Source organism: Narcine bancroftii, chromosome 5, assembly GCF_036971445.1.
Source record: "Narcine bancroftii isolate sNarBan1 chromosome 5, sNarBan1.hap1, whole genome shotgun sequence".
Lineage (NCBI taxonomy): Eukaryota > Metazoa > Chordata > Chondrichthyes > Torpediniformes > Narcinidae > Narcine > Narcine bancroftii.
Genome location: NC_091473.1, coordinates 174,578,691 through 174,603,266, shown reverse-complemented (window position 1 = coordinate 174,603,266; position 24,576 = coordinate 174,578,691). Strand labels below are relative to the sequence as shown.

At 37.9% G+C, this 24,576-nt stretch overlaps 1 protein-coding gene across 10 annotated transcripts in view; it reads right to left on the bottom strand.

The window, feature by feature from the left end:
- raf1b (Raf-1 proto-oncogene, serine/threonine kinase b) overlaps positions 1 to 24,576 on the bottom strand; it is a 108,790-nt gene that overhangs the window by 49,218 nt on the left and 34,996 nt on the right. For all 10 annotated transcript variants that reach the window (XM_069939828.1, XM_069939831.1, XM_069939829.1 and 7 more), the window contains 4 exons: positions 15,049 to 15,271; positions 13,290 to 13,396; positions 1,279 to 1,381; positions 1,027 to 1,175 (listed from right to left, as the gene is read on the bottom strand). In XM_069939828.1, coding sequence (XP_069795929.1) covers positions 1,027 to 1,175; positions 1,279 to 1,381; positions 13,290 to 13,396; positions 15,049 to 15,252 — 563 coding nt within the window. In that variant the 5' untranslated portion in view covers positions 15,253 to 15,271. The remainder of the gene's footprint in view (positions 1 to 1,026; positions 1,176 to 1,278; positions 1,382 to 13,289; positions 13,397 to 15,048; positions 15,272 to 24,576) is intronic.

Below are 24,576 nucleotides of genomic sequence, written 5' to 3'. Positions count from 1 at the left end.
TGAAGCTGAATAAAATTCCACACAACTGAAAGTGAAGTTAGCTCAGATAATGCACAATTTCACTGAGACCCTCTTGTGATGGCAGAAACTACACACTTGCGCCCACACCTCCTCCCTCACCAACATTCGGGGCCCCAAACAGCCCTTCCAAGTGAAACAATATTTCACATTAATTTGCAGGGGTCGTCTACTGGTTCCAGTGCAATCTCCTCAGTGTTGGGAGACTGAACCCAGACCGGGAGATTGCTTTGTTCAACAGCTCTCTCCGGGGATCTCCCAGTGGCCATCCATTTCAATTCCCTGCCCCATTCCAAAGCCAATGGTCTCATGCCCTGCCAGAATGAGACCACCCGCAAATTGGGGGAACACCTCATATTCCATCTGAGCACCCTCCCTCCAATTGGCATTAACATCAACTTCTCTGGTTTCTGTTAGCTCCCTCCACACCACCTCATCTCTCCCCTTCCCCGATCCATATTTCTCCTTTCCTCTCTCCCTCCCCCTCACCTTTCCCTGTCTCTTTGCTTCCAGCTCTGCATTTGCCTCCCCTGATCAATTTCCTCTCCTGTGCTCCTATCCAGGACCAATTATCACCTTTTGTCTGTGGGCCTGTGCTCCTCTCCCTGTCCTTTTCCTCTTCTCCCCAGGCCTTTTTAATCAGGCTTTTTCCTCATCTTGAAGAAGGACTCAGGCCCAAAACTTTCGTTGTACATCTTTACTTCCCATGGACACTGCGAGACCTGCTGAGTTTCTCCAGCATCTTTTGTGTTTTTAACTACAATCACAGCGTGTGCAGACTTTCATGTTTCACCCCATTGAAACCCATAACTCAGTTACTGATAACATGGATTACAAGTTCATTGCTCTGCAGGCAATCCGAAGGCAACAGTTAAAAATCAAAACCTACACTTGTCCTTATTACTATAGCTGGAGAACACATGCGTAAACTACATAATATCAACACACATGGGAATGTGAAAAGGTTCAATCAATTAGACACATATTACAAAAGGTTTTCAGAAGTACCTAACGTTATTCCAGTCGATACACATGGTGGGGATTTTGGTGCTACAATGCTCATGGAACTTGTAACCGCAGGTCTGACACCGAAATCCATTCAATAGGAATTTCTGACAGATATCACAGAAAGCCAACTTCAAAAAAGTTTTCCGCACCTATGAATCAGATAACACAATAAAGGTTTACCTCGGTAAATCCACTGGGGGGGGAGGGGGAGAGCATTTCATTTGAATTTGAGAGGATAGATGAAATGCTTACAAAGTTGTGAGTAGTTAAGGGGAGATGATCCAGGACCTCAACCAGTAGCTCTTCACCGATCAAAGAAGTTGCATCTGTGGTCCAATCTATACGGTACTTTGGACTACAGATAAAGCAAGAGATAATAGTAAGAGTGTTGAAAACTTCAAATTTCCTCAAGTTCTTTTCTTTCTACCACATATAATTAGCAGCAGTAACAACATAACTGACCTCAGCGCAAATCTGCAATAACGTATCCTGGAAACAAGCCATGGAGACCAAAGTCACTCTTTCTAGCAATACATTCCACTTGCTTGAAAATGACTGGCGTCAAGGGTACACTGCTCTGTGGAGATGTACAGTAATGCCCACCATGTACAATTTTTGGCTGGATTATCTAATTCCCGTGGAGTTCAGCAGTCCACCTGCAGATTCTGCACTGCAAACACCAGTGAGATGTAATGAAGATCACTTGGCAAATCTTTGATAAACTGTCCTGTAAAACCTGGTGATATTTCTTGGCTGTGGCCTATTTGGGGTAATGGTAATATAGCAATGTGAATGCTGCCCTTCCACAAAATGTCTTCCTGAATATCACCAGGGAGGAAGGGAGAACTATTTTTTAAAATTCAAACACCCCTGTTATCCAAAATTCCAGCAGCTGGCAACCTCAAGCAACAGGCTAAAACATCAAAATTTAAAAAATTTTGGAATGAATTAAAATGGTAAGTCAAAGTAACACATAAACCTTTGGTGAAGATGGGAACAAATATTCAGCCTGTAGAGTGCTTTGGTTGTGCTTTGCTCACAGCAGTTGTTTGAATAATGTCACCCAGGACGAAGAGCTGTTTTTGTTTATAATAGTCTATTTTTCACACTATGAACCATATTAACCAAAATACACACAAACATTTCCCTCTTGAATATAGTGTCATTTTCTCCCCTTTTCCCCCCTCCCTTCCCACCCCCATCCCAACCCATTAAACATTCAACATACACAATATAATAAACCCACTAAACAATGTCATCACACAATGAAAATAAACAAGAAAATTGTGTCATCTACTTTTACACACTGGATCAGGTCATTTCGTTTTCTTCTCATTGTATCATTTTAGAGGGTGGAGGTCCGCGATAGGCCCTCTCTGTTGTGTTCCATGTACGGTTCCCAAATTTGTTCGAATAATGTGACTTTATTTTTTTAATTATATGTTATTTTTTCCAATGGAATACATTTATTCATTTCTATGTACCATTGCAGTACTCTCAGGCTCTCTTCTGATTTCCAGATTGACGTTATACATTTTTTTGCTACAGCTAAGGCTATCATAATAAATCTTTTTTTTGCACTATATCCAATTTGAGGCCTAATTCTATACTTCTTATATTACTGAGACGAAAGATCTCTGGATGTTTTGGTATGTTGCTTTTTGTGATTTTATTTCATACCTGATTTAGATCTTACCAAAACTTTTTCACTTTCTCAGATGCCCAAATTTCATGTACTGTTGTTCCCGTTTCCTTCCTACAGTGAAAACATCTATCTGATAATGTTGGATTCCATTTATTTAACTTTTGGGGCGTGATATATAGCCTGTGTAACCAATTATATTGTATCATGTGTATGTTTATTGTATTTCTCATAGTTCCGGAGCATAGCTTTTCCCATATTTCATTTTTTATCTTTATGTTTAGATCTTGTTCCCACTTTTGTTTGGGTTTACAGCTTATTTAATCATTCTCTTTCTCTTGCAGCTTGATGTACATGTTTGTTATAAATCTTTTAATTATCATTGTGTCTGTAATCACATATTCAAAACTGCTTCCTTCTGGTAACCTCAGCCTGCTTCCCAATTTGTCCTTTAAGTAGGCTTTCAGTTGGTGGTATGCAAACATTGTACCGTGAGTTATTCCATATTTGTACTTCATTTGTTCAAAAGATAATAAATTATTTCCCAAAAAACAATTTTCTATTCTTTTAATCCCTTTTCTCTCCCATTCTCTAAAGGAAAGGTTATCGATTGTGAAAGGGATTAATTGATTTTGTGTCAATAATAATTTTGGTATTTGGTAAATTTTTTTTTCCTTTCTACATGAATCTTCTTCCAAATGTTGCGCAGATGGTGCAGTACTGGTGAACTTCTATATTGCACCAATTTTTCATCCCACTTATAAAGTATATGTTCTGGTACCTTCTCCCCTATTTTATTTAGCTCTATCCTGGTTCAATCTGGAATTTCCCTTGTTTGATAAAAATCTGATAGCTATCTTAATTGTGCAGCTCTGTGCAGCACAATTCTTAAAATTTGGTAGCTGCAAACCACCTTGTTTGTACCATTCTGTTAATTTATCTAGCGCTATCCTCGGATTCCACCCTTTCCATAAGAATTTCCTTATTATTTTCTTTAGCTCATTGAAGAATTTCTCTGTTAAGGGAATTGGTAACAATTGAAATAGGTATTGTGTCCTTGGGAAGATATTCATTTTAATGCAATTTACCCTTCCTATCAGTGTTACATGTTCTAAGTCATCTTGTCATTTCTTCATTAATGGCTGATAATTTAATTTGTATAGATGGCCTGGATTATTATCTAGTCTAATACCAAGGTATCAGATTGCTTGTGTTTGCCATTTAAATGGTGATTCTTTCTTAAACTTTGTGAAATCCTCATTATTTATTGCCATCGCTTCACTTTTATTTGCGTTGATCTTGTACCCCGATATTTCTCCATATTCCTTCAATTTCTTATGTAGTTCTTTTATTGATATTTCTGGTTCTGTTAAGTATACTATGATGTCATCTGCAAATAAGATGATTTTATATTCCTTCTCTTTTATTCCCTTTTATTTATTTTCTGTTCTTATCGGTTCTGACAATCTCTTTTATTTATTTTCTGTTCTTATCAATTCTGCCAATGGTTCTATTGCTAAAGCGAACAGTGAGGGAGATAGTGGACATCCCTGCCTAGTTCACCTGCTTAATTTAAATTGGTTCAATTATATATCCACTTACTGTCACCTTCGCCATTGGACCCTTATATAATGCTTTAATCCAATTAATACATTTCTCTGATAGGTTGAACCTCTGTAAATCTTTGAATAAATAATTCCATTCTACCTTGTCAAGGCTTTCTCTGCGTTTAAAGCACAGCCACTGTTGGCGTCTTATTTCCTTGTACTGCACTGATTAAGTTAATGAAGTTAAAGAAATTGTCCGTTGTTCGTCTTTTCTTAATAAATCCAGTTTGATCTAGTTTTACTATTTTTGGTACACAGTCGACCAATCTGTTTGCTAATAGTTTTGCTATTATCTAATAATCTGAGTTAGAGATATTGGTCTATACGATGCTGGTGTTAGTGGATCTTTCCCCGTCTTTGGTATTACTGTAATTATTGCTGTTTTACATGAATCTGCCATGTTTTGTGTTTCTTCAATCTGGTTCATTACTTCCAGGAGAGGAGGAATTAGTAACTCTTTAAATGTTTTATAGAATTCTATTGGGAGTCAGTCCTCCCCAAGCTTTTTTTAATATATCTTGCATTTCCTCTATTTCAAATGGTTTTATCAATTTGTTTTGCTCCTCTTCTTGCAATTTCGGTAGTTCAATTTTAGCTAGAAACTCATCTATTTTGTCTTCTTTCCCTTCATTCTCAGTTCGGTATAATTGCTCATAGAATTCCTTAAAGTTTTCATTGATCTCTGTTGGGTTATATGTAATTTGTTTGTCCTTTTTCCTTGATGCCAATACTGTTCTTTTAGCTCGTTCTGTTTTAAACTGCCATGCCAGTATTTTGTGCGTTTTTTCTCCTAGCTCGTAATACTTCTGCTTTATTTTCATTATGTTGATCTTGTTGAATGGCGGAGCAGGCTCGAAGGGTCGAATGACCTACTCCTGCTCCTATCTTCTATGTTTCTATGTTTCTTCTCCACCTTCTACATTTGTAGTGTTTCGTATTTTATTTTTTTGTCCGCCAATTCTCTTCTTTTTGTTGTATCTTCCCTCGTTGCTAGTTCTTTTTCTGTACTTACTATTTCCCTTTCCAGCTGTTCTATTTCCCAATTGTAGTCCTTCTTCATCTTAGTTACATAACTTATTATCTGTCCTCTGAGTGAAGACTTTCATTGCATCCCATAATATAAATTTGTCTTTCACTGATTCCGTATTTATTTCAAAGTACATTTTAATTTCTAAAATCCTGTCTTTTAAGTAGCATGGAGTTTAATCTCCATCTATACGCTCTTGGTGGGATGTCCTTCAGTTCTATTGCTAATAACAGGGGTGAGTGATCAGATAACAATCTAGCTTTGTATTCTGTTTTCCTAACTCTCCCTTGGATATGGGCTGACAACAGGAACAGGTCAATCCTTGAGTATGTTTTATGTCTACTCGAATAATATGAGTATTCCTTCTCCTTTGGGTGTTGTCTCCTCCATATATCCAAAAGTTGCATTTCCTGCATTGATTTAACCATAAATTTGGCTACTTTGTTCTTTCTGCTAGTCTTTTGTCGGTTTTATCCATTTTTAATCCAAATTAAAGTTAAAGTCCCCTCCTATCAATATATTCCCCTGCATATCTACAATCTTCAAAAAATATCTTGCATAAACCTTTGATCCTCTTCATTAGGTGCATATATATTGACCAAATTCCAGAGTTCTGAATATATCTGACATTTTAACATTACATATCTCCCTGCTGGATCTATTATTTCCTCCTCTCTTTTGATTGGTACATTTTTATTGATTAATATAGCTACACCTCTGGCTTTTGAGTTGTATGATACTGCTGTAACATGTCCTACCCAGTCTCTCCTTAATTTATTTTGTTCCACTTCAGTTAGATGCATTTCCTGCATGAATGCTATATCTATTTTTTCTTTTCTCATTAAATTTAATAGCCGCTTCCTTGTGATTTGGTTATGTATTCTGTTAATATTTATAGTCATATAGTTCAACATGGCCATCTCATACTTAGTTTACATCTCATTTCCACTTCCTCACCACCACCTTTCCCCTTTTCCCCATTTCCATTTCCCAGTTTTTTTTTTGAATGCACTGTATGACAACACTTCTAAAACATAAAATACTTCAACCACTCCCACATCTAAAATTCCCTTAACCCCAAGTGTTCCTCTCCCCCCCCCCCCCACTCGGAGTCGCCCCTTGTCCCTTGCCAGGCAACAACTCCCCTCTCCATTCGGACTGCGAACCTGTTCACAAGTGTCAACTGATTTCGCAGTGACTGTTATTCTCTCCCACCCAAACCCCTCCAGAAAATACTTTTATCTTCACATTACAACAAAGCTCCCCCTCTTTTCTTCTCTTTTTCTTTTTATTTATTTTTTTAACTCCTCTTTTTTCCCCTCCTTCTCCCTTACTTCCCTTTTCTTCCCTCCTTTAATTCTTACTTATTTTTATTTCTTTATATGTAGTTTGTCGTCGTTCTTTGTTCTTGCTATGTCTCGTCATCTCTCTTTCTGTCTTGCAGACGTTCTGCAAATTCTAGTGCTTTCTCCGGATCCGAGAACACTCTGTTTTGCTGCCCCGGGATAACTATTTTAAGCATCGCTGGATATCTTAACATAAATTTATAGCCTTTCTTCCATAGGATCAATTTTGCTGTGTTAAACTCCTTCCTCTTCTTTAGGAACTAAAGAAATTTATGTCTGAGTAGAAAAACATTTTTGACCTTTGTATTCCAGTGTTTTTTTTTGTCTTCTCTAATTTTATTCATTGCCTACTCCAATACATTTTCTCTTGTTGTATATCTCAGGAATTTTACTAAAATGGATCTTGGTTTTTGTTGTGACTGTGGTTTTGGGGCTAATGTTCTGTGTGCCCTTTCTATTTCCATTCTTTCCTGCATTTCTGGCATTCCCAGGACTTTTGGGATCCATTCTTTTATCAATTCTTTCATATCTTTGCCTTCTTCATCTTCCTTAAGACCCACTATCTTTATATTGTTTTGCCTACTATAGTTTTCCATTATATCCATCTTCTGAGCTAACAACTCCTGCGTTTCTTTAACATTTTTGTCACTTTCTTTCAATTTTCTTTTTAAGTCATTCACTTCCATTTCTACCACCATTACACGTTCTTCCACATTTTCTAATCTTTTCCCTACACCTGTAATGACCAGATATATTCAACTCACTTTTTCTTCTGTACTTTTCATTTTTCTTTTCATTTCACTAAATTCTAGTGTCAGCCATTCTTTTAATGCTTTCATTTGTTCTTGAAAGAAATTTTTATCTATGTACTGTCCATTCATTTTACCTCCTATTCCTCTGTGCAGAGCTTGGTGTTCTTCTTCTGTGTCTGCTCTTGGGTTTGTGTCTTCTATTTCTCTTCCTTGTATCTGTGTCTCTTCTGACTTTCTTGTTGAGCTGCTTGTCTCAGTTTGTTGAGTTTTTTTATTTCATGGTTTCTTGATGTTGGTCCTCTTCTGGGCTGGTTATCTGTTGTGTCTCTAGTTTCCTTTTCTCTTTCTCACCCCTCCCATTCCTGTTGCTTTCTTTATCTTCCAGCTGGGAGCCCTGCTGTTGGGCCTCTCTCAGCTGTTCGTGCTGTGGAGTTTTACTCCACAGCTGGTCACCCCTCCCGTCGGTGTTCTCGTCGTGCGGAGTTGCACACCCCTGTTTGGCTCCATGAGCCATTTTTGCAGTCCTGCAGTCAGTGGGTCGCGACCCTGCAGGGTCTCCACTAACCTCGCGGAGTGGGCTCCTCTTTCCACAGTGGGTCCCTGCTTTTTCGTGCAGGTAAGCCCTTCACCTTTCTCTTCCGGCCTCTTTTTTTCTTCCTGTTTTTTTTTTGGCTTTTCTTTCTTGGGTGCCATTTTCTCCACACCTTTATTTTTTATTTGTTGTGATTGGTCTGTCTGGGGCTTTGCTTTTTCTCCACTTTTTTCCTTCTTTTCTGGAGAGGGCTGGTATTCTCCTACTGGCCACTACTCCATCACTTGACTCCTCCGGACGAAGAGCTGGTTGATGCTGCTCGCCATTGGGATGACCCTCTTAAAGGTCTCCTTATCCTAGCTTTACATTTGAGTATATTATTAAGTATATTAGTAAGATTTTATCTGTGAACTTGGTGGGGGGGAGGAGGAGGGTTAATTATCTATCGTGTTATTGTTCCCCTTTTGGGTGGCTCCATGGAGGGGGAGGAACCTGCAGATGCATCAACAGTTAAATGTTTTCAAATAATGGCACTGAAAATAATGTTAAAAGTTTTAAGGTTTATATATTTATGCAAGTGAAGATTGTTCAGAGCAAGTATGTCTTTTACATTGTTTATTCTTTATGCAAGTGTATCGTTTAGCATTGTAAGAGAGTCTCAAGTAACCAGAAAACAATCCCCATAACTGCTAGATACCAGGGTTTTACTGTAGTGCAGCTCAGTTTTTGCTATTCAACCTCAAAAGAATATAATTACAGGCAGTTAAGTTTGTCCAGACCACTAAAAAGAACATCTGTAGTAGAAAGTCACCATTAAAGCCTGAAGTTTTGGATGTATCAGGAATTTAATAATTTTGTGCAGCTAAAAAATTTCTTAAAATCAGGTAGTTTTAACCCTCCTAATTTGTAATCCCAGGTCAATTTTTCCATAGCTATCTTGCCTGACCACAAAAATAAACAAACATGTCATTTAATTTTTTTTTAAATGAGTAGGTAATAATTGAAAAAGATATTGGTTTCAACATTATTTTTATTTTAATACAATTGACTTTGCCCAACAATGGGATAAGCAGATTTATCCTTTTAGTCGATCTCCTCAATTTTCCGCAACAAGTTTGTTGCTTCCTTTTTTTAAAATCAGATGGCCGTTCCTTCCTGGGTTACAATTGGTTTGCACATGGTACGTGAAGAGATGGCAGAAGAATTTATACATTAATGTGACTCTAAATTAATCAGGAAAAAAATCCTCCATTGAGTCATGTATTTTATGTCTGGGACAAGATCAAACAATTTATAGTACTAAAAGATAATATCCATGACTTTGGGGAATAAAATTTTAAGGATTGTTAGGATCAATAGAGGCAATTCATGTCTTTTGAGAAACTAAAAAATAAATAAAATTTGACAATTAGAACATCTTTCTCCAATTATGATCTTTTTCAAGGGATAAGTTTGGTCCATCATTGGTCCTTCCAATGTGCACACACATGGAGGTTCTAATTCAAAAAGGGTCTGAAACTAAATTCTATTCTGTATTTTCTGCTCCAAGACCAAAGCCCAAAAATTGGGTTACATAGATCCCGGGAGAGATGGGAAATCAAATTTGGACATGGTAATTGATCAACAATGCTGGTCAAATTTATGCTTAGATAGTATGACAGCTTTTATTAATTCAAGATTTAGAATTAAACATTTCAATTTTTTTTTTTTTTTACATCATCTCTATCTCACACCTCAAAAGTTACATAATAGTAAATTGGAAATCTCAAATCTGTGTTTTAGGTGTGGCATAGATATTGGTATTATACATTCTACATGGCTATGCATGAAATTAAGACCTTTTTGGATAAATTTGGGGAAGATATTAAAGAAAATTATGGGGGTGGACTTCCCTCTTGATCCGCAAATGTTCTCTTTGGGGAATTTGGCTGTCATGATCGTTAACTTCCCCAAAGGTAAATGCAAATTTATTAAAATCACTTTGGCAATAGCCAAGAAATGTATAGTGGTAACATGGAAATCTAATTCCTTCTTAGTTTGATCATTGGAATCTGGACATGCAACGTTGGAGAAAATTACTTATAATCTTAGAAATGAATATAACATGTTCATAGATATTTGCCAGTCTTATCTGAGTTATTTAAGTGCCTGGATAGTTTAGTCTATTTATTAAATATTTTATATACAATTTTCATCCCTTATTAGTAATTTAATCTTTTTATTGTATTGATCTTTCCCCTTTTCTTCTCCCCCTCTGTCCACGGTGTCTTTTTCTTTCTCTTAAGGTATGGATGGGTTATCTCTGGGCTTAATGAGCATTTTAAGGATATCATATTTTTGTATCTTCATATATATTTTTTGTGCGTGTGCATGTGTCTATATATTCTTATCTTTAAAATTAAATAATAAATAAGAATTTATTTCGGCTTACAAGTCAAGTCATAAAACCCTAAAAAAAACCCCACAAAAATGGGAGTCCACATATGCCAGATATACTTTTTTAAACGTTAAATTCACAAAACAAAAGATTGAAGTCAATTCGGCGTAGAAGTTGATGCTGGAAGCACCTCCCCATCGTGGGCACCGCCGCTCCCTGACACCTCCCCACCACTGGGCACCCCCATAACCGCTCTTACTGGGACCCTGAGATTCCCGTCGCCACTCCTGCCTGATAGGTCGAGGTTCCTAGTCCGGCCAGGAGCATGATGTTGTGGCTCCAGCTCCGTAGGCCATGGCCGCTGCTGCCTGGTAGGCCAATTTTTTAAAAAATAAACTTAATTTACAGCTTTGTTACTTGCGATCGGAGCATTTCAAAATTTTTTTGGTTGTTCCTGGGAAATTCCCTTGGGACAAGCAGTAAACAACTAGAACAAAAATTGTTCAGTAAGGACAAGCTGGGCCTCTTTGCATGCTGTAGGTCTGTATGACATCATTTAGTTTCAAATACAGGATCGGGGGGGGGGGGGGGGGGGTGAAGGACATGCACAAATGCACATGGCTCTTTCTTAAATCTATAGAACAGCACAGGAAAATAATCACTACCAGATCATTGAAATCATTGCCCTTAGCTCAGAAAGGTCAGAATTCGTAGGCAATAATCTTGCTTAGTTACACAAGAACACATTAAGAACAAGAGTGGGCCATCCAACATGTCAAGCCTGCTCCACCATTCAATGTGACCGATCTTGGTTGATCAGATCACCTGCCTGCCTTTTCCCCATATTCCTTAACTATGTAAAAATCTATCCAACCTCATCTTAAAATACATTCACTGAGGTCGCCCTCCTCTGCTTCAACAGGTAGCAAATTCCAGATTCACCATCCTCTGGGAAAAGCAGTTCTTCCTCATCTCGCTCCTAAACCTACTACCCTGAATCTTGAAGCTATGCCCCCGAGTTAGAGACTCCCCCATCAATGTAAACAACTTACCTACCTCCATCTTATCTCTGCCTTTCATAACTTTATGGTTCTATAAGATCGCCTCTCATTCTTCTAAATTTCAGCGAGTACAGTCCCAGACGATGATCTCTCCTCATAGGCCCACCCCTTCCTGTACCTCCTTCCTCAAGTAGGGAGGCCAGAACTGCACACAGTTCTCCAGATGCGGCCTCCTCACGAGTACCTTTTACAGTTGCAGCATAACAGTTATTGTCAAAGGTTTCCTGGTTTTTAAAATTATAAATCTGGTGATATAATTCTGTTTCTTAAAATAATATTTAATCATGTATCAATCTCCAGCAAACATTTTCAATGACATGGTCAATTTCTTGGATTTGATCATGTTAATACTATTTATTTATTTATTTTACATTTAGACATCCAGCATGGTAACAGGTCATTTCGGCCCACGAGTCCAAGCCGCCCAATTTACACCTTATTAAACTACAGCCCTGGTACTTTCAAACGATGGGAGAAAACTGGAGCCCCCAGGGAAAACCTTTGAGACATGGGAAGAACGTACAAATCTGTTCTCCAGCATGGGATTCAAAACCTGTCCCTATCGCTGCCACCGTGAAGGCACTGCACTAACCGCTACGCCAACTGTGCCGCCAAATCTTATTCACAATTTCCTGATTTTAACTAAATAATAATGGACTAGGTTCATGGCTATTCTTCACACAATATTGTATTTTTAAGAATTTATTGTTCAAACGCTATCCTGTTCCAAATTCTTGTTCTTCTCCAGATTCAGAATCTGTTAAGTTCCTGGTCTACCTTGACAAAAGGCTCAGGCCTAAAACATCAGTTATACATCTTAACCTCCTATGGACTCTGCCGAGTTCCCCCAGTATTTTTGCGTTTTCGCTCCAACCACAGTGTCTGCAGACTTTCGTGTTTCATTCCTGCTTGGCTCGCCTATACTTAGCCCTCAACTGGCCCATAACCAAGCTGTCCTTGTTACTTCCTGCTTCACAATTAACAATGCATCGCATACAAATCTGAAAGGAAGTTTCTGGAAAGACAATATCAGATCATACAAACAACTAATTTTCAATGATCTAAATTGTAAATAATCTAAGTAAACGAGATTGCATTTCCGTAGTTAATGCATGCACATCCAAGATCCTAAAGCATATTACCTTCAATCTCAATTCAGCTTTTTCATTCAATTTTATACATCATTTGCTCTACCATCTTTTTTTTGTAATGTGTAATCCATTTGTTCCTTTAAAAAATGACATGTTCCCCAACACAAAATGAGCAGCTAATTGCAAAAATAAACATAATATCATAAATTATAACTGTTTCTTAATATTAACTGGATATCCCAGCTATCCAGTGTATGATCAACTTGAATGTGCAGGTGATGAACATTTACCTTGCACTTCTTTCACCACTTAATACATTTCCTCAGGGTCTTTCTGTCCGTACGTAAGATTTTGCTGCACTTGCTTGACCCACTGCCAAGTGCTAGAATTGCTTTTGAATAAATACTGAATAACAGCCTGCTTCATTGATTCTTACATTCTAGTTTTAAACAAAAAAAAGGCAAAATGTGCCACTGGATTTTGCAGTCATCATCTTTTATGGTGGTTCACATTTTGAGACATTTTTACTAAATTCAAGCACTGCCCAGGATCACAAAAAATGTTGTCAGACAAGGCTCCTTGCCAAAATGTTTGCAGAATTATTTGACTTTTTTTTTTTAACATCCAATTTTTTACTTCCCTTAAATTGGTGGAGTCCTATTACAGCGCTCAGACTGGGATCAGGAACTAATTACCAGGAGAACAAAATATAAATGAACAATTGCATCCTTAATAATATTATCATTAAAGTAAATTTGACTCCTTTAGAGAAGAACATTACAAATTATTTGGCCATTATTCATTGTAACAAAAGAGACAAGTGCTGACCATCCTTGCGGGAGCCTGAAGACTGCACAGCAATCTGGCTGAAGACCTCGGACCTTCAGAGCCTTTTTGAGACTGTCCTGTACAGTCATGCCTGGTCGCACACTCACCTGCAGCAAGACATTGAGAAAAGTAAATGCAAAATCTGTATTCACATACCAACTTCTGTTTTGAACGTATATTTTCCATTTAAAGCTTGGTTTGGTAATTTATACTGGATCATGAGGAGTGGTTAAGAAGACACATGGTGTGCTGGCCTTCATTAGCCAAGGAATGAGTAATGTTGCAGCTCTGGTGAGACAGTGAATGATGTTCAGTTCTGGTCCCCTCATTAAAGGAAAGATGTGGAAGCTTTGGAGAAGGTGCAAAGGAGATATACCAGGAAGCTGCCTGGATTGGAGAACATGTCTTATGAAGAAAGGTACGGCTTTTCTGTTTGGAGCGATGGAGGATAAGAGGCAACTTAACAGAGGTGCACAAGATTATGAGAGACACAGACAGAGTGGATAACAAACACCTTCTTACCAATGCAGGAACTGCCAACACCAAAGGAAAGTTTAAGGTAAGTGGAAGTAAGTCAGAAATAATGTTTGAGTGCCCCCCCCCCCCACCCCACACAGAGAGTGGTAGATGCACAGTCAAGGGTATAGGCCGAGGCATTTAAAAGACTCTTAGATAAGCACATGAATACAGGAGAAAATGGAGAGTTATGGGCTCTGAGAGATGGTCAGATTCATCATGGAATAGGTTTATTTAGTTCAGCTCAACATCATGGGTTGAAGGGACAATACTGTGCTACACAGTGATAACAAGGAAGGAATTGAAGATTAAAATGGTGATTCACCTAATTTCATCATTATTTTGCTGTTCTAATGAGAGGAATGGCCATGTATTTTCAAGTAAGCGCAAGTGCCCCATGAATCTTATGGATTTCATCAATAAAAAAGACAAAATTGTGAATAATGAATAGTTGACCCGAGGTACTTACATTAAAAGGAAATCCAATATTGAATTGGTAATTGCTCAGTAAAACTGAACTTTCCACCTTTCTATTTTAAAGATGCAAATTATTTATTTATCAGAACACAGGAAATGTCTTGGTGATGTAATTTTTCCATAAAGCCATCTTCAAAGTTGTTCAAGGATCACAGATTAAGTGGTATCTTTACATTACAAACTCTCCCAAATGTTTTGCTCCATCAGGGTAGCTTTTTTTCCTCTCTCCTTTATTCTGGTAATTTTATATTTCATTCAATTCCACTGACATAGCCTTTGTTATTCACTAGCGTTTACCAGCCTTTTCAACCAGCTCCACTACCTCTTGAACCAACTTCTGCTCGTCTCACCCTATCACAGATATTCCCTTTTGTTCTCTACATCCCTCCCCCTCATTCTCTGCAACTTTAATTTTGAATGTTATTCTACCCTTTTCCCCCCCATGAGGCCTGTGAATATTTCCAGTATGTTCTTAATTAATCCTCACACCAGTAATCAAATAATCAGCAATTTACACTGCACTATCACATTTTAATTCCTCGATGCAAGAACCTAATGGCAGTATGTGCATCATAATGTCAACACCCCCTCTCCAGCATTGCCTGCTAAAATCAACTTATTTTTCAGTTTTTAAATATTTTGATGAAAATATAGAGGTTGTACCAATTAGAAATAAAATGATGGCTAAACATGCAGTTATCTTGCAAACAATCTAAACTCTCGAATGAAATTTTAAAAAATTCCAGTAAGGAGAACACAAATTTACCACCGTGCGCTGCTTGTTTGGCAAGTAAACCCGTATAGTCCCTCCTGCTTTGTAAGAATCCGCCAATTTGCCATCTTCAGAGCCCCTTCGATATGCAAAATGATGGGTGAAAGTGGGGGAAACGGACGTTGCCACATCGTGGAAAACATCTTGTGGACTGAAGCCATTACTGATGGACTTCCAGAATCCCATATTATATTCCATTTTGATTAGACACACAGATCTGTAAATAAACAAAGGAAATACAAAATATAGGATTCTATAATTTTACAGTCCCACAGTATTTAATGTGCACTATATAATGCGTCAATAACAAGTTTAATGTAGAAAAGCAACAAGAAAAAAAATAACTTGTGCTTGGGCGTTTCAGTTGGAGTCAGAGCAATGGATTCCACAGAGATTGATTTTCCAGCCCTTGTTCTTCCAAAAATGGCTCCTCAGCATCCAGTTTCAAAATGAGAACAAAATAGAAAAGTTTAAATCTGACATAACCTTCTGAATTTTACAACTAGATCACAAACAGTCATTTTAAATTCTGCTTCCTTGGTGCCTCTGGACACTTAAGCTTGCTTCCAAAATTTTAAAAGTTCTTATGTAAATAAAGCCAATCAAGCTCAACACTGAAGTTCACGGTGGTTTAAAATCTAAGGTGCAACTACTACAATATTCTCCAACACTCAGCACGTGTGACATCCTACTATGTACTTTTAACAGTTTGCACAGATTTCAAGCATTATGCAGAATTTACTTAAGGGTTGTTATTCTTAAAACTAGTAAAACCTTTCCAAATGCAAACTATAAAAAAAACCTTCTCTACCTGCGACTGCACACCATCCAAGATGAAGACCAGCCACTGATATCAACATCCAATGGATCACAGCCAGCCATTATACTGAAGGAAATTATCCATCACTATGCCAGAAAATACATCACCTTGCTTTAATGGAGAGGTAATCCTTGAAACATTGCCAGTATGTCCATACAAATACTCAATACAGGAATGTTACAAGATATGCGGCAAGATTCCTCTAAATGGCATGACAATTAAACAACATTAACTGCCTGAGCTGCATTTAAGTTTAATCTCTTTGATGTCTTTGTTTACTGTGTGCCACACACACACCCCCCCACCCACCCACCCACCAGATTCCAATTCACTTCCCATCCTTTGTTGACCATTACCTGAGAACAGGGCATGACAACATTGCTCAGCAATCTGGGCAGAAAGTGGTGAGAACATGAAAAGAGGCCAATAGGCCCAAGGAGTATGAAGCAATTCCACACACAAAAAGTCCAACTTATCCCATTCTGCTGTTTTCTCTCTGTCGCCCTTCAAAATCCTTCCACTTTTCTCACTTCATTTGAAAGGGACAGCTGAACTGCCTCCTTTCTCCCCTCTGGCAATGCACTCCAGACTCTTACCAGTTGCTGGGTTAAAAATTTGTTTTCCCATGCGTCACTTTTAGTCCTTGCTCGTTGTATGGAAAAATGCAGATTTTTGTGGGCAGTGATCACAAGCAAATGGAGTAACGGTGGAATGGCCACATTCATGAAGGAGTGACTCTGCACCTGGTATGAGACAAATGGGAGAAATTCCTCAATGGATGCCAGTGCTAAACTTGCTTGCATGGATCAGCTGTCTGTTATGCTTGCCATTACAGATGAAGCCACACTGACTTCAATGGAGTCAACCACACAGAAGCGAATGCAAGTGTAAGCTGATCCTCTCCCAAGCATTTAGTGCTGGCATGCAGTACAGGCAAGAATTGCTAACTGAGCTGATCTGTGCCAAAGCCTCGTTCCTTTATTCCATAAGGCAGAAATAAAGTGGGATTCCTAATGGAAATGTACATATGCAAGTGTTTAGTAGAGACAGGGATTGGGATTAGTTTTGATAACCTCCACAATAAATCAGCATACATCCAACAATATCACACAAGAATGGGTATGCTAGTCAATGTATTGCACGTAATTAGCACCTGCGCAAATTCTTCCCTGTGGGAACATTGAGGAGAAACAACAGTGGATGGTAGAATAGTTAAAAAATAATGCAAACTCTATGCAGAGGAAAGTAAATGAATATTCAACATCAAGATATAATAACAGTTGTACACACTATTTTCTCAGACCTGCGTCAGTTTAATCACAATACTGGAATCTAACCAATGATACGGAAATTTGCCCAGGTATGTCCACATAAAGTGGGTCATTTCTAATCTAGTTAATTATTGACCAATTTAATATTAATCAGGGCCACATGATGGAAGACATCATCCACATTGGTGAGGAAATGTCACCATATTACAAAGACCTCTCACCAAGAGGGACATGGTCACTACAATGGTTCGAGGCATATCTTGCCCAAAGGAAGACGGTTGTGGTTGCTCAAGGTCATTCACCTCAGCCTTATCACCAGTGTTCCTCAGGATACAATGCAAAGACTAACCAATCTACAGTTGCTTCAATGACCTTTGTTCATTTACAAGGTTAGAAATAAGAATGTTCACCGATGATTGCAGAAGTTCAATTCCATTCATAACTCCTCTGCAAATCAAGTTCTGCATGCAACAGGACCTAGATATCATTCAAATTCAAACAACAAGGTACATTTATATCACAGAATTGTTAAGACAGTTACAATCTCCCTCTGGAGAGTCAAAGCATCTATTTTTTTTGAATATTTTATTTATCATTTTCCAAACTTAAAAGTTTTCAATATTATCAACATTACTGTGAACAACATCAATATTGATTGCAATTTACAATTATCAATCCTATACCAAATTTTTTTTGTAGAGTTCAAGCTTATTCTGTCCCCTTCCCTCCCTCCCTTACACCCTCAACACAGTTACACAACATTCAGGACATTGACAACAAAGGTATGAAACGTATATTAGGGGTTTATGGGTTTGTCATGTTACGGTGCTCAGGCCGTTTTCTTTCTCTTGACTTTTCCTGGTTGGAATGGGATGGACCCCCCACTCCCATGGGGAAGGTAGGGCGCCGAGGCACGATGGTTCACACTATATTTGAGCTCCTATGAAATTTAAGTATGGTTGCCAAATTTTCAAGAAAGTGTTATACTTTCTTAAGTTGTGAGTAATTTTCTCCAGGAGAACTTTTCTCTGTTCCAGCGCACAATGCTCAAGCAGGAATTGGACTTCCAGGTAACTGCTATGCAATTCCTGGCCAATACGATCATTACAAATTGGATTTGAAATTTGGACAGGTGCATCATAAGTTCTATGTTCCAAAGTATCCATCATTGCATCAAATTGCATCATCATGCCAAGTTTCCCCATCAATATCCTGTGGACCACTGTTGACCAGAAACTCAATGAATGTTTCAACTCTCCATGAAAGCAAAGTGATGTATTTTCTGGCATAGTGATGGATAATTTCCTTCAGCATAATAGCTATTGAAGTGCCATAAGTACAAGAACAGATTATGAGCAGTCCTGACTTACTAATGTATTGCTGATCTTTCATTATTATTGTATCTAAATCCTGGAATTCCCTGCTTAACAGGTTTATGGGAGTATCTTCACAAAGAATCAATTGAAAGTGGTGACTCACTGCCACAATCTCAAGAGGTTTTAGGGTTGGACAGTAAATGCTGACATTGATAGATTTTGAAAAGGCAAATAAACCCTGAGGCAGAGATTCAGTGAAATAGGGAAAAGACATTCTGGATCAGTCAGTAGAGAAACGAGAATGGAAATTTACACATTGCCTGAAACGTTGCTCAGCAAAATCAAGTCTATCACAAGGTCATTGTTGTATTTACTTCTGGTTCCAAAACATGCACACTGTAATATTACATGACAGGAGCTTCCGCCTGTTTCACAAATCCATTCTACACTGAATCAATAACTTGTATCCAATCGGAAATGACCTACACATTCTATGAAGAATTTTTTAAAAATAGATCCTGTCCTCACCTCATCAATTCAGAAATGTGCAGTTTAACCCCAGCTCAAGCAAAGGAACATTAGCAGATCAAGTCCTTGGGTAGGTTTCTGCATTCATCAAGATAGAAGATCAAATATGATGCCACCTCCATTTTGACTCTAATGTTCCATGACACGCGGATATCCTTCAGTGACAAAAATCTATTCATATGGTCCTTTAAAATTTTGAATTAGGTTATAAGCCACAGCCTTTTGGAGAAGTTTTCTCAATTTCAACATACCTCTGTGCTTAAAATGTGCTTACGATTTCAGTTTCAATTTGCCTGGCTATTCCCTTGCAAGAAGAAACAAACTATAAATCTAATATTTTAAAAAAATTATATGAAACCTCAAAATTTCTAAATATATGGGAAATAATAATTACATGTATGTAACCTGCCCTCATAATTTAACAGGGATCATCAGAATGAAACTGCTTTATCTAATGTTATGGTCAATTCCCCCACCCCCACAGGATCTGTGAATAAAGAATTCAAACACAACACTTCAAATGGGGATCATGGCAAATTGAGTAGAAAATGAAGCATCAAGACACTTCGGAATTGGGAGTCACGTGATGGAGTAGTGGCCGGTGGGGGAACTCCAGCCCTCTCCAGAAAAGTTAAAAAAAGATAGAGAAAAAACAAAGGCACAAACATAAAAAAACCATAACAAAGTGAAAGTAAAAGTGTGGAGAAAATGGCAGCGAAGAAAGAAAAACCAAAAACAGGAAAAGACGTCGGAAGAAGAAGGTGAAGGCCTTACCTGTACGAGGAGGCCCGCCATGGAGAGAGAAGCCTGCTCCCTGAGGTCAGTCGAAGCCCCGAACTCAGGACTACAAAAATGGCTCACGGAGCCAAACAAAAGTGCGCAACCATGCAAGACAAAAATTACACTGACTGGAGGGGGGATCAGCTGAGGAGTAGATCTCCACAGCTGAAACAGGCAACTACAGCACAACAGCAAGAGGAAAACATAGAAAATAACGAGAACAAGAAGGAAGAGAATAAAAAGAAATCCAAGAAACAACAGATGACCAATCCAGAGGAAGAAAACCAACACCAAGACACTTCTAATAAAAATAAGAAGACCAAAAATACCCAACAAAATAAAACAAACAACCCAACAAGAAAACCAGAAGAGACAGAGGTAAAGGACACAGATCCTGGAGTCAGAAGAAGAGAAGGAAGAACACAGAGAAATGGAAGATGAAGGGAAGGGCAAGTACATGGATATTTTTTTTTAAAGAATATATGGAAACAGTAAAAGAATGGCAGTCACAAGAATTCAGTGAAATAAAAAGAATAAAAAGTACAGAAGAAAGTGAATAGATTAGAGATGATCATGTCAGATATAAGAAAAAGAGTAGACAAGGTGGAAGAATGAGAAACAGCCATAGAAATGGAAGTAGACGACTTAAAAGAAATTAGAAGAATCTGATAAAAAAGTTAAAGAAACACAGGAGCTGTTAGCTCAGAAGATAGATATAATGGAAAATTATAATAGAAGAAACAATATAAAGATAGTGGGCCTTAAGGAAGATGAAGAAGGCAAAAATATGAAAGAATTTATAAAAGAATGGATCCCCAGGGTCCTAGGAAGACCAGAATTACAGAAAGAAATGGAAATAGAAAGGGCACATAGAACATTGGCCGCTAAACCACAACCACAACAAAAACCAAGATCCATTCTAGTAAAATTCCTAAGATATACAACAAGAGAAAATATATTGGAGAAGGCAATGAAAAAAATAAGAGAAGACAAAAAAACCACTGGAATACAAGGGTCAAAAAGTTTTTTTCTATCCAGATATAAGTTTTGAACTCCTGAAGAAGAGGAAGGAGTTCAATGCAGCAAAAACGACCCTATCGAAAAAAAGTTATAAATTTATGTTAATACCCAGCAGTACTTAAAATAGTTATTCCGGGGCAGCAAAACAAACTATTCTCAGATCCGGAAGAAGCACGAAAATTTGCAGAACAACTACAAAACAGACAGAGATGAAGACATGTAACAAGAACAAAAATGACAACAAACTATATGTATGTGTGTATGTAGGTACATATATACATGTATATGTGTGTATGTATATATAAAAGTCAAACTGCTAGAAAAAATACTAAATTAAGGGAAGGGACAGAAGATCCCATGGTCTCTAAGGAACAGCAAGACCCCATAATGCCTGAATCTACTTCTGTTGAAATGTCTGTTAAGGATCTTGAAGATAAGATATATTCTGTATCGAGTCACTTAGCTAATTTTGTGAACCTGTTTATTTCCAAGATTCTTCTTCTTTGGCTTGGCTTCGCGGACGAAGATTTATGGAGGGGGTAAATGTCCACGTCAGCTGCAGGTTCGTTTGTGGCTGACAAGTCCGATGCGGGACAGGCAGACATGGTTGCAGCGGTTGCAGGGGAAAATTGGTTGGTTGGGGTTGGGTGTTGGGTTTTTCCTCCTTTGCCTTTTGTCAGTGAGGTGGGCTCTGCGGTCATCTTCAAAGGAGGTTGCTGCCCGCCAAACTGTGAGGCGCCAAGATGCACGGTTTGAGGCGAGATCAGCCCACTGGTGGTGGTCAATGTGGCAGGCACCAAGAGATATCTTTAGGCAGTCCTTGTACCTTTTCTTTGGTGCACCTCTGTCACGGTGGCCAGTGGAGAGCTCGCCATATAACACGATCTTGGGAAGGCGATGGTCCTCCATTCTGGAGACGTGACCCACCCAGCGCAGCAGGATCTTCAGCAGTGTGGACTCGATGCTGTCGACCTCTGCCATCTCGAGTACTTCGACGTTAGGGATGAAAGCGCTCCAATGAATGTTGAGGATGGAGCGGAGACCACGCTGGTGGAAGCATTCTAGGAGCCGTAGGTGATGCCGGTAGAGGACCCATGATTCAGAGCCGAACAGGAGTGTGGGTATGACAACGGCTCTGTATACGCTTATCTTTGTGAGGTTTTTCAGTTGGTTGTTTTTCCAGACTCTTGTGTAGTCTTCCAAAGGCGCTATTTGCCTTGGCGAGTCTGTTGTCTATCTCGTTGTCGATCCTTGCATCTGATGAAATGGTGCAGCCGAGATAGGTAAACTGGTTGACCGTTTTGAGTTTTGTGTGCCCGATGGAGATGTGGGGGGGCTGGTAGTCATGGTGGGGAGCTGGCTGATGGAGGACCTCCGTTTTCTTCAGGCTGACTTCCAGGCCAAACATTTTGGCAGTTTCCGCAAAACAGGACGTCAAGCGCTGAACAGCTGGCTCTGAATGGGCAACTAAAGCGGCATCGTCTGCAAAGAGTAGTTCACGGACAAGTTTCTCTTGTGTCTTGGTGTGAGATTGCAGGCACCTCAGATTGAAGAGACTGCCATCCGTGCGGTACCAGATGTAAACAGCGTCTTCATTGTTGAGGTCTTTCATGGCTTGGTTCAGCATCATGCTTTAGAAGATTAATCCGATGGCGGAAGTCATTAATGGAGCTTTTAAGCTTGAAACCATTGAAAAATTTGAAATGTGTGATCAAGGTTTAGTCGATGCCCAGGATCAACTGCAAGATGAAAATAGAATAATTGAAACATTGCAGATCCAAAATAAAAATTCAGCAAAAAAGGTTGATTATTTGGAGAATCAATCTAGACTGAACAACGTGAAAATTGTTGGTTTGCCAGAAGGCATAGAAGGACCAGATCCAAGAAAATTTTTTACTGAATGGATTCCACGAGTGTTAGGACAGGATAAATTCCCTGAAGGTTTAATACTGGAACGTGCTTATAGAGTTTTAAGAAGAAAATCTTTTTCAGGACAGAATCCAAGATTTGTTTTGATCCGTTGTTTAAACTATTGTGACAGAGAGACAATTTTACGTACGGCTATTAGAAATGCCCAGCAAAATAGATCTTCTTTGATGGTTCAGAATAATCCTGTTTTCTTCTATCAAGATTTGAGTCAAGAAATTATGTTTCAATGACACAAATTTAATTCTGTGAAAGAATGGTTGTGGAAAAAAAGACATAAGGCAACATTCAGGTATTCTGCGGTACTGAAGATTTTTTAGGATGATAATTAGCCAAAGTTCTTTGACAATCCTAAAGAGGTTATGGACTTTGCTCAGTCTCTACCAATCATGCAGTTTCAGGAACGATGTAGTCCTTCAAGGTCTCCAAAGAGAGTAGAGATGTAAGGTGGGATCCAGTTTTTTTAAAAGAAATGGAAGCAATGGTGACCGAAGTGGCAACGTTGATTTAAAAAAATAAATCTTTTATCTTTTTTTTTTGAGAAGAGTTTAAATAGTTTAAATAATGATGATAGTTTAATGAAATGGGAGTTGGGAGAGGGAACTGGGTGGGCACTAGTTTCCAGAAGTCATCAGCTACCTGTGAGTTATCTCACACCCAATATTTTGGGGGAGTTACCGCTTTGGGCGGTTTAAACAGGAGGAGGTAGTTGTGACCTCCGACCTGTTTTTTTTTTCTTTTTAATTTTTGGATTAAGAAGTGAAGGTTTTTTAAATTTTTTTTTAAATAAATAATTTTTTTTTAAACTCTGTTTTCTGATTGTAATTGAGAGGGAATTAGTAGGCTTTTTTCCTCTCCATTTTTTCTCTTTTTTTGGGGGGGGTATTTTTTTCTCTTTTTTCTTTCTTTTTTAAGAGGATGATGTCACAGAAGATATTAAGTCAAAAATTGAGGATGTTGAATGAGATGAAGAGGAAGATGAGGGGAAAGGTGATAAGAAGAAAAAGAAGAAAATTAAGTACAAATACATTGAGGGAGAAGAGTTTAATAAAATTAAGTTAATTTCGATAGAGAATTTTGAAGATGTTATAAATGAAGAATATGGAGAATTTTATAAGAGTTTGGACTTTATTCTTTTTTTTCTTTTTTATATATAAGGGGAGGGGAAGGGAATAAAAAGTTTATCTGATTGTTTTTCTAAGGGATGTTTTTGTTCTCTCGATGAATTATAAAGGAAACTTGGTATTAATGGAAATTCTGTATTTATGTATTATGATTTTTTGTATAACAGATATGTGGTTGATATATGATTTTAATATTTGAACTTAGTTTTAAAGTGGATTTCATTTGTTAAATACATGTATTATGTTTGATTTAAATATATGTTTAAGGGTATTATTTTAGTATTGATATTTTTTTGTTGTTAGTAATTTTTTTTGTTGTTAAGTTTTATCCTTTTTTTGTAAGTGGGGTTTTTTCTATTTTATTTACAACATTGTTAATTAATTCTTCACTCTTTATTTGGGGGGGGAGGGTTGGACTAATTTTAAATTAGATGATTAATGTTGTGTTATAATTATTGGGGGGGGTTAATTTGTGTAGTTTAATGATATACTATTCTGATTTTTATTATATTATTTTTTTTATTATTTCTTTAAATGTAATTTTTATTTTATTCATGTCATAAAATTTTAAATAAAGTTTAAAAAAAAACAAGGGAAAAACCAGATTGGACCAAATTAGAACTAGATAAAATAGGTGGGGGAAGATACCTGAACATATACTATATAAATGGGATGAAAAATTGGTGCAACGTAGGAATTCACCGGTATTGCATCATCTGCTCAATATTTGGAAGAAG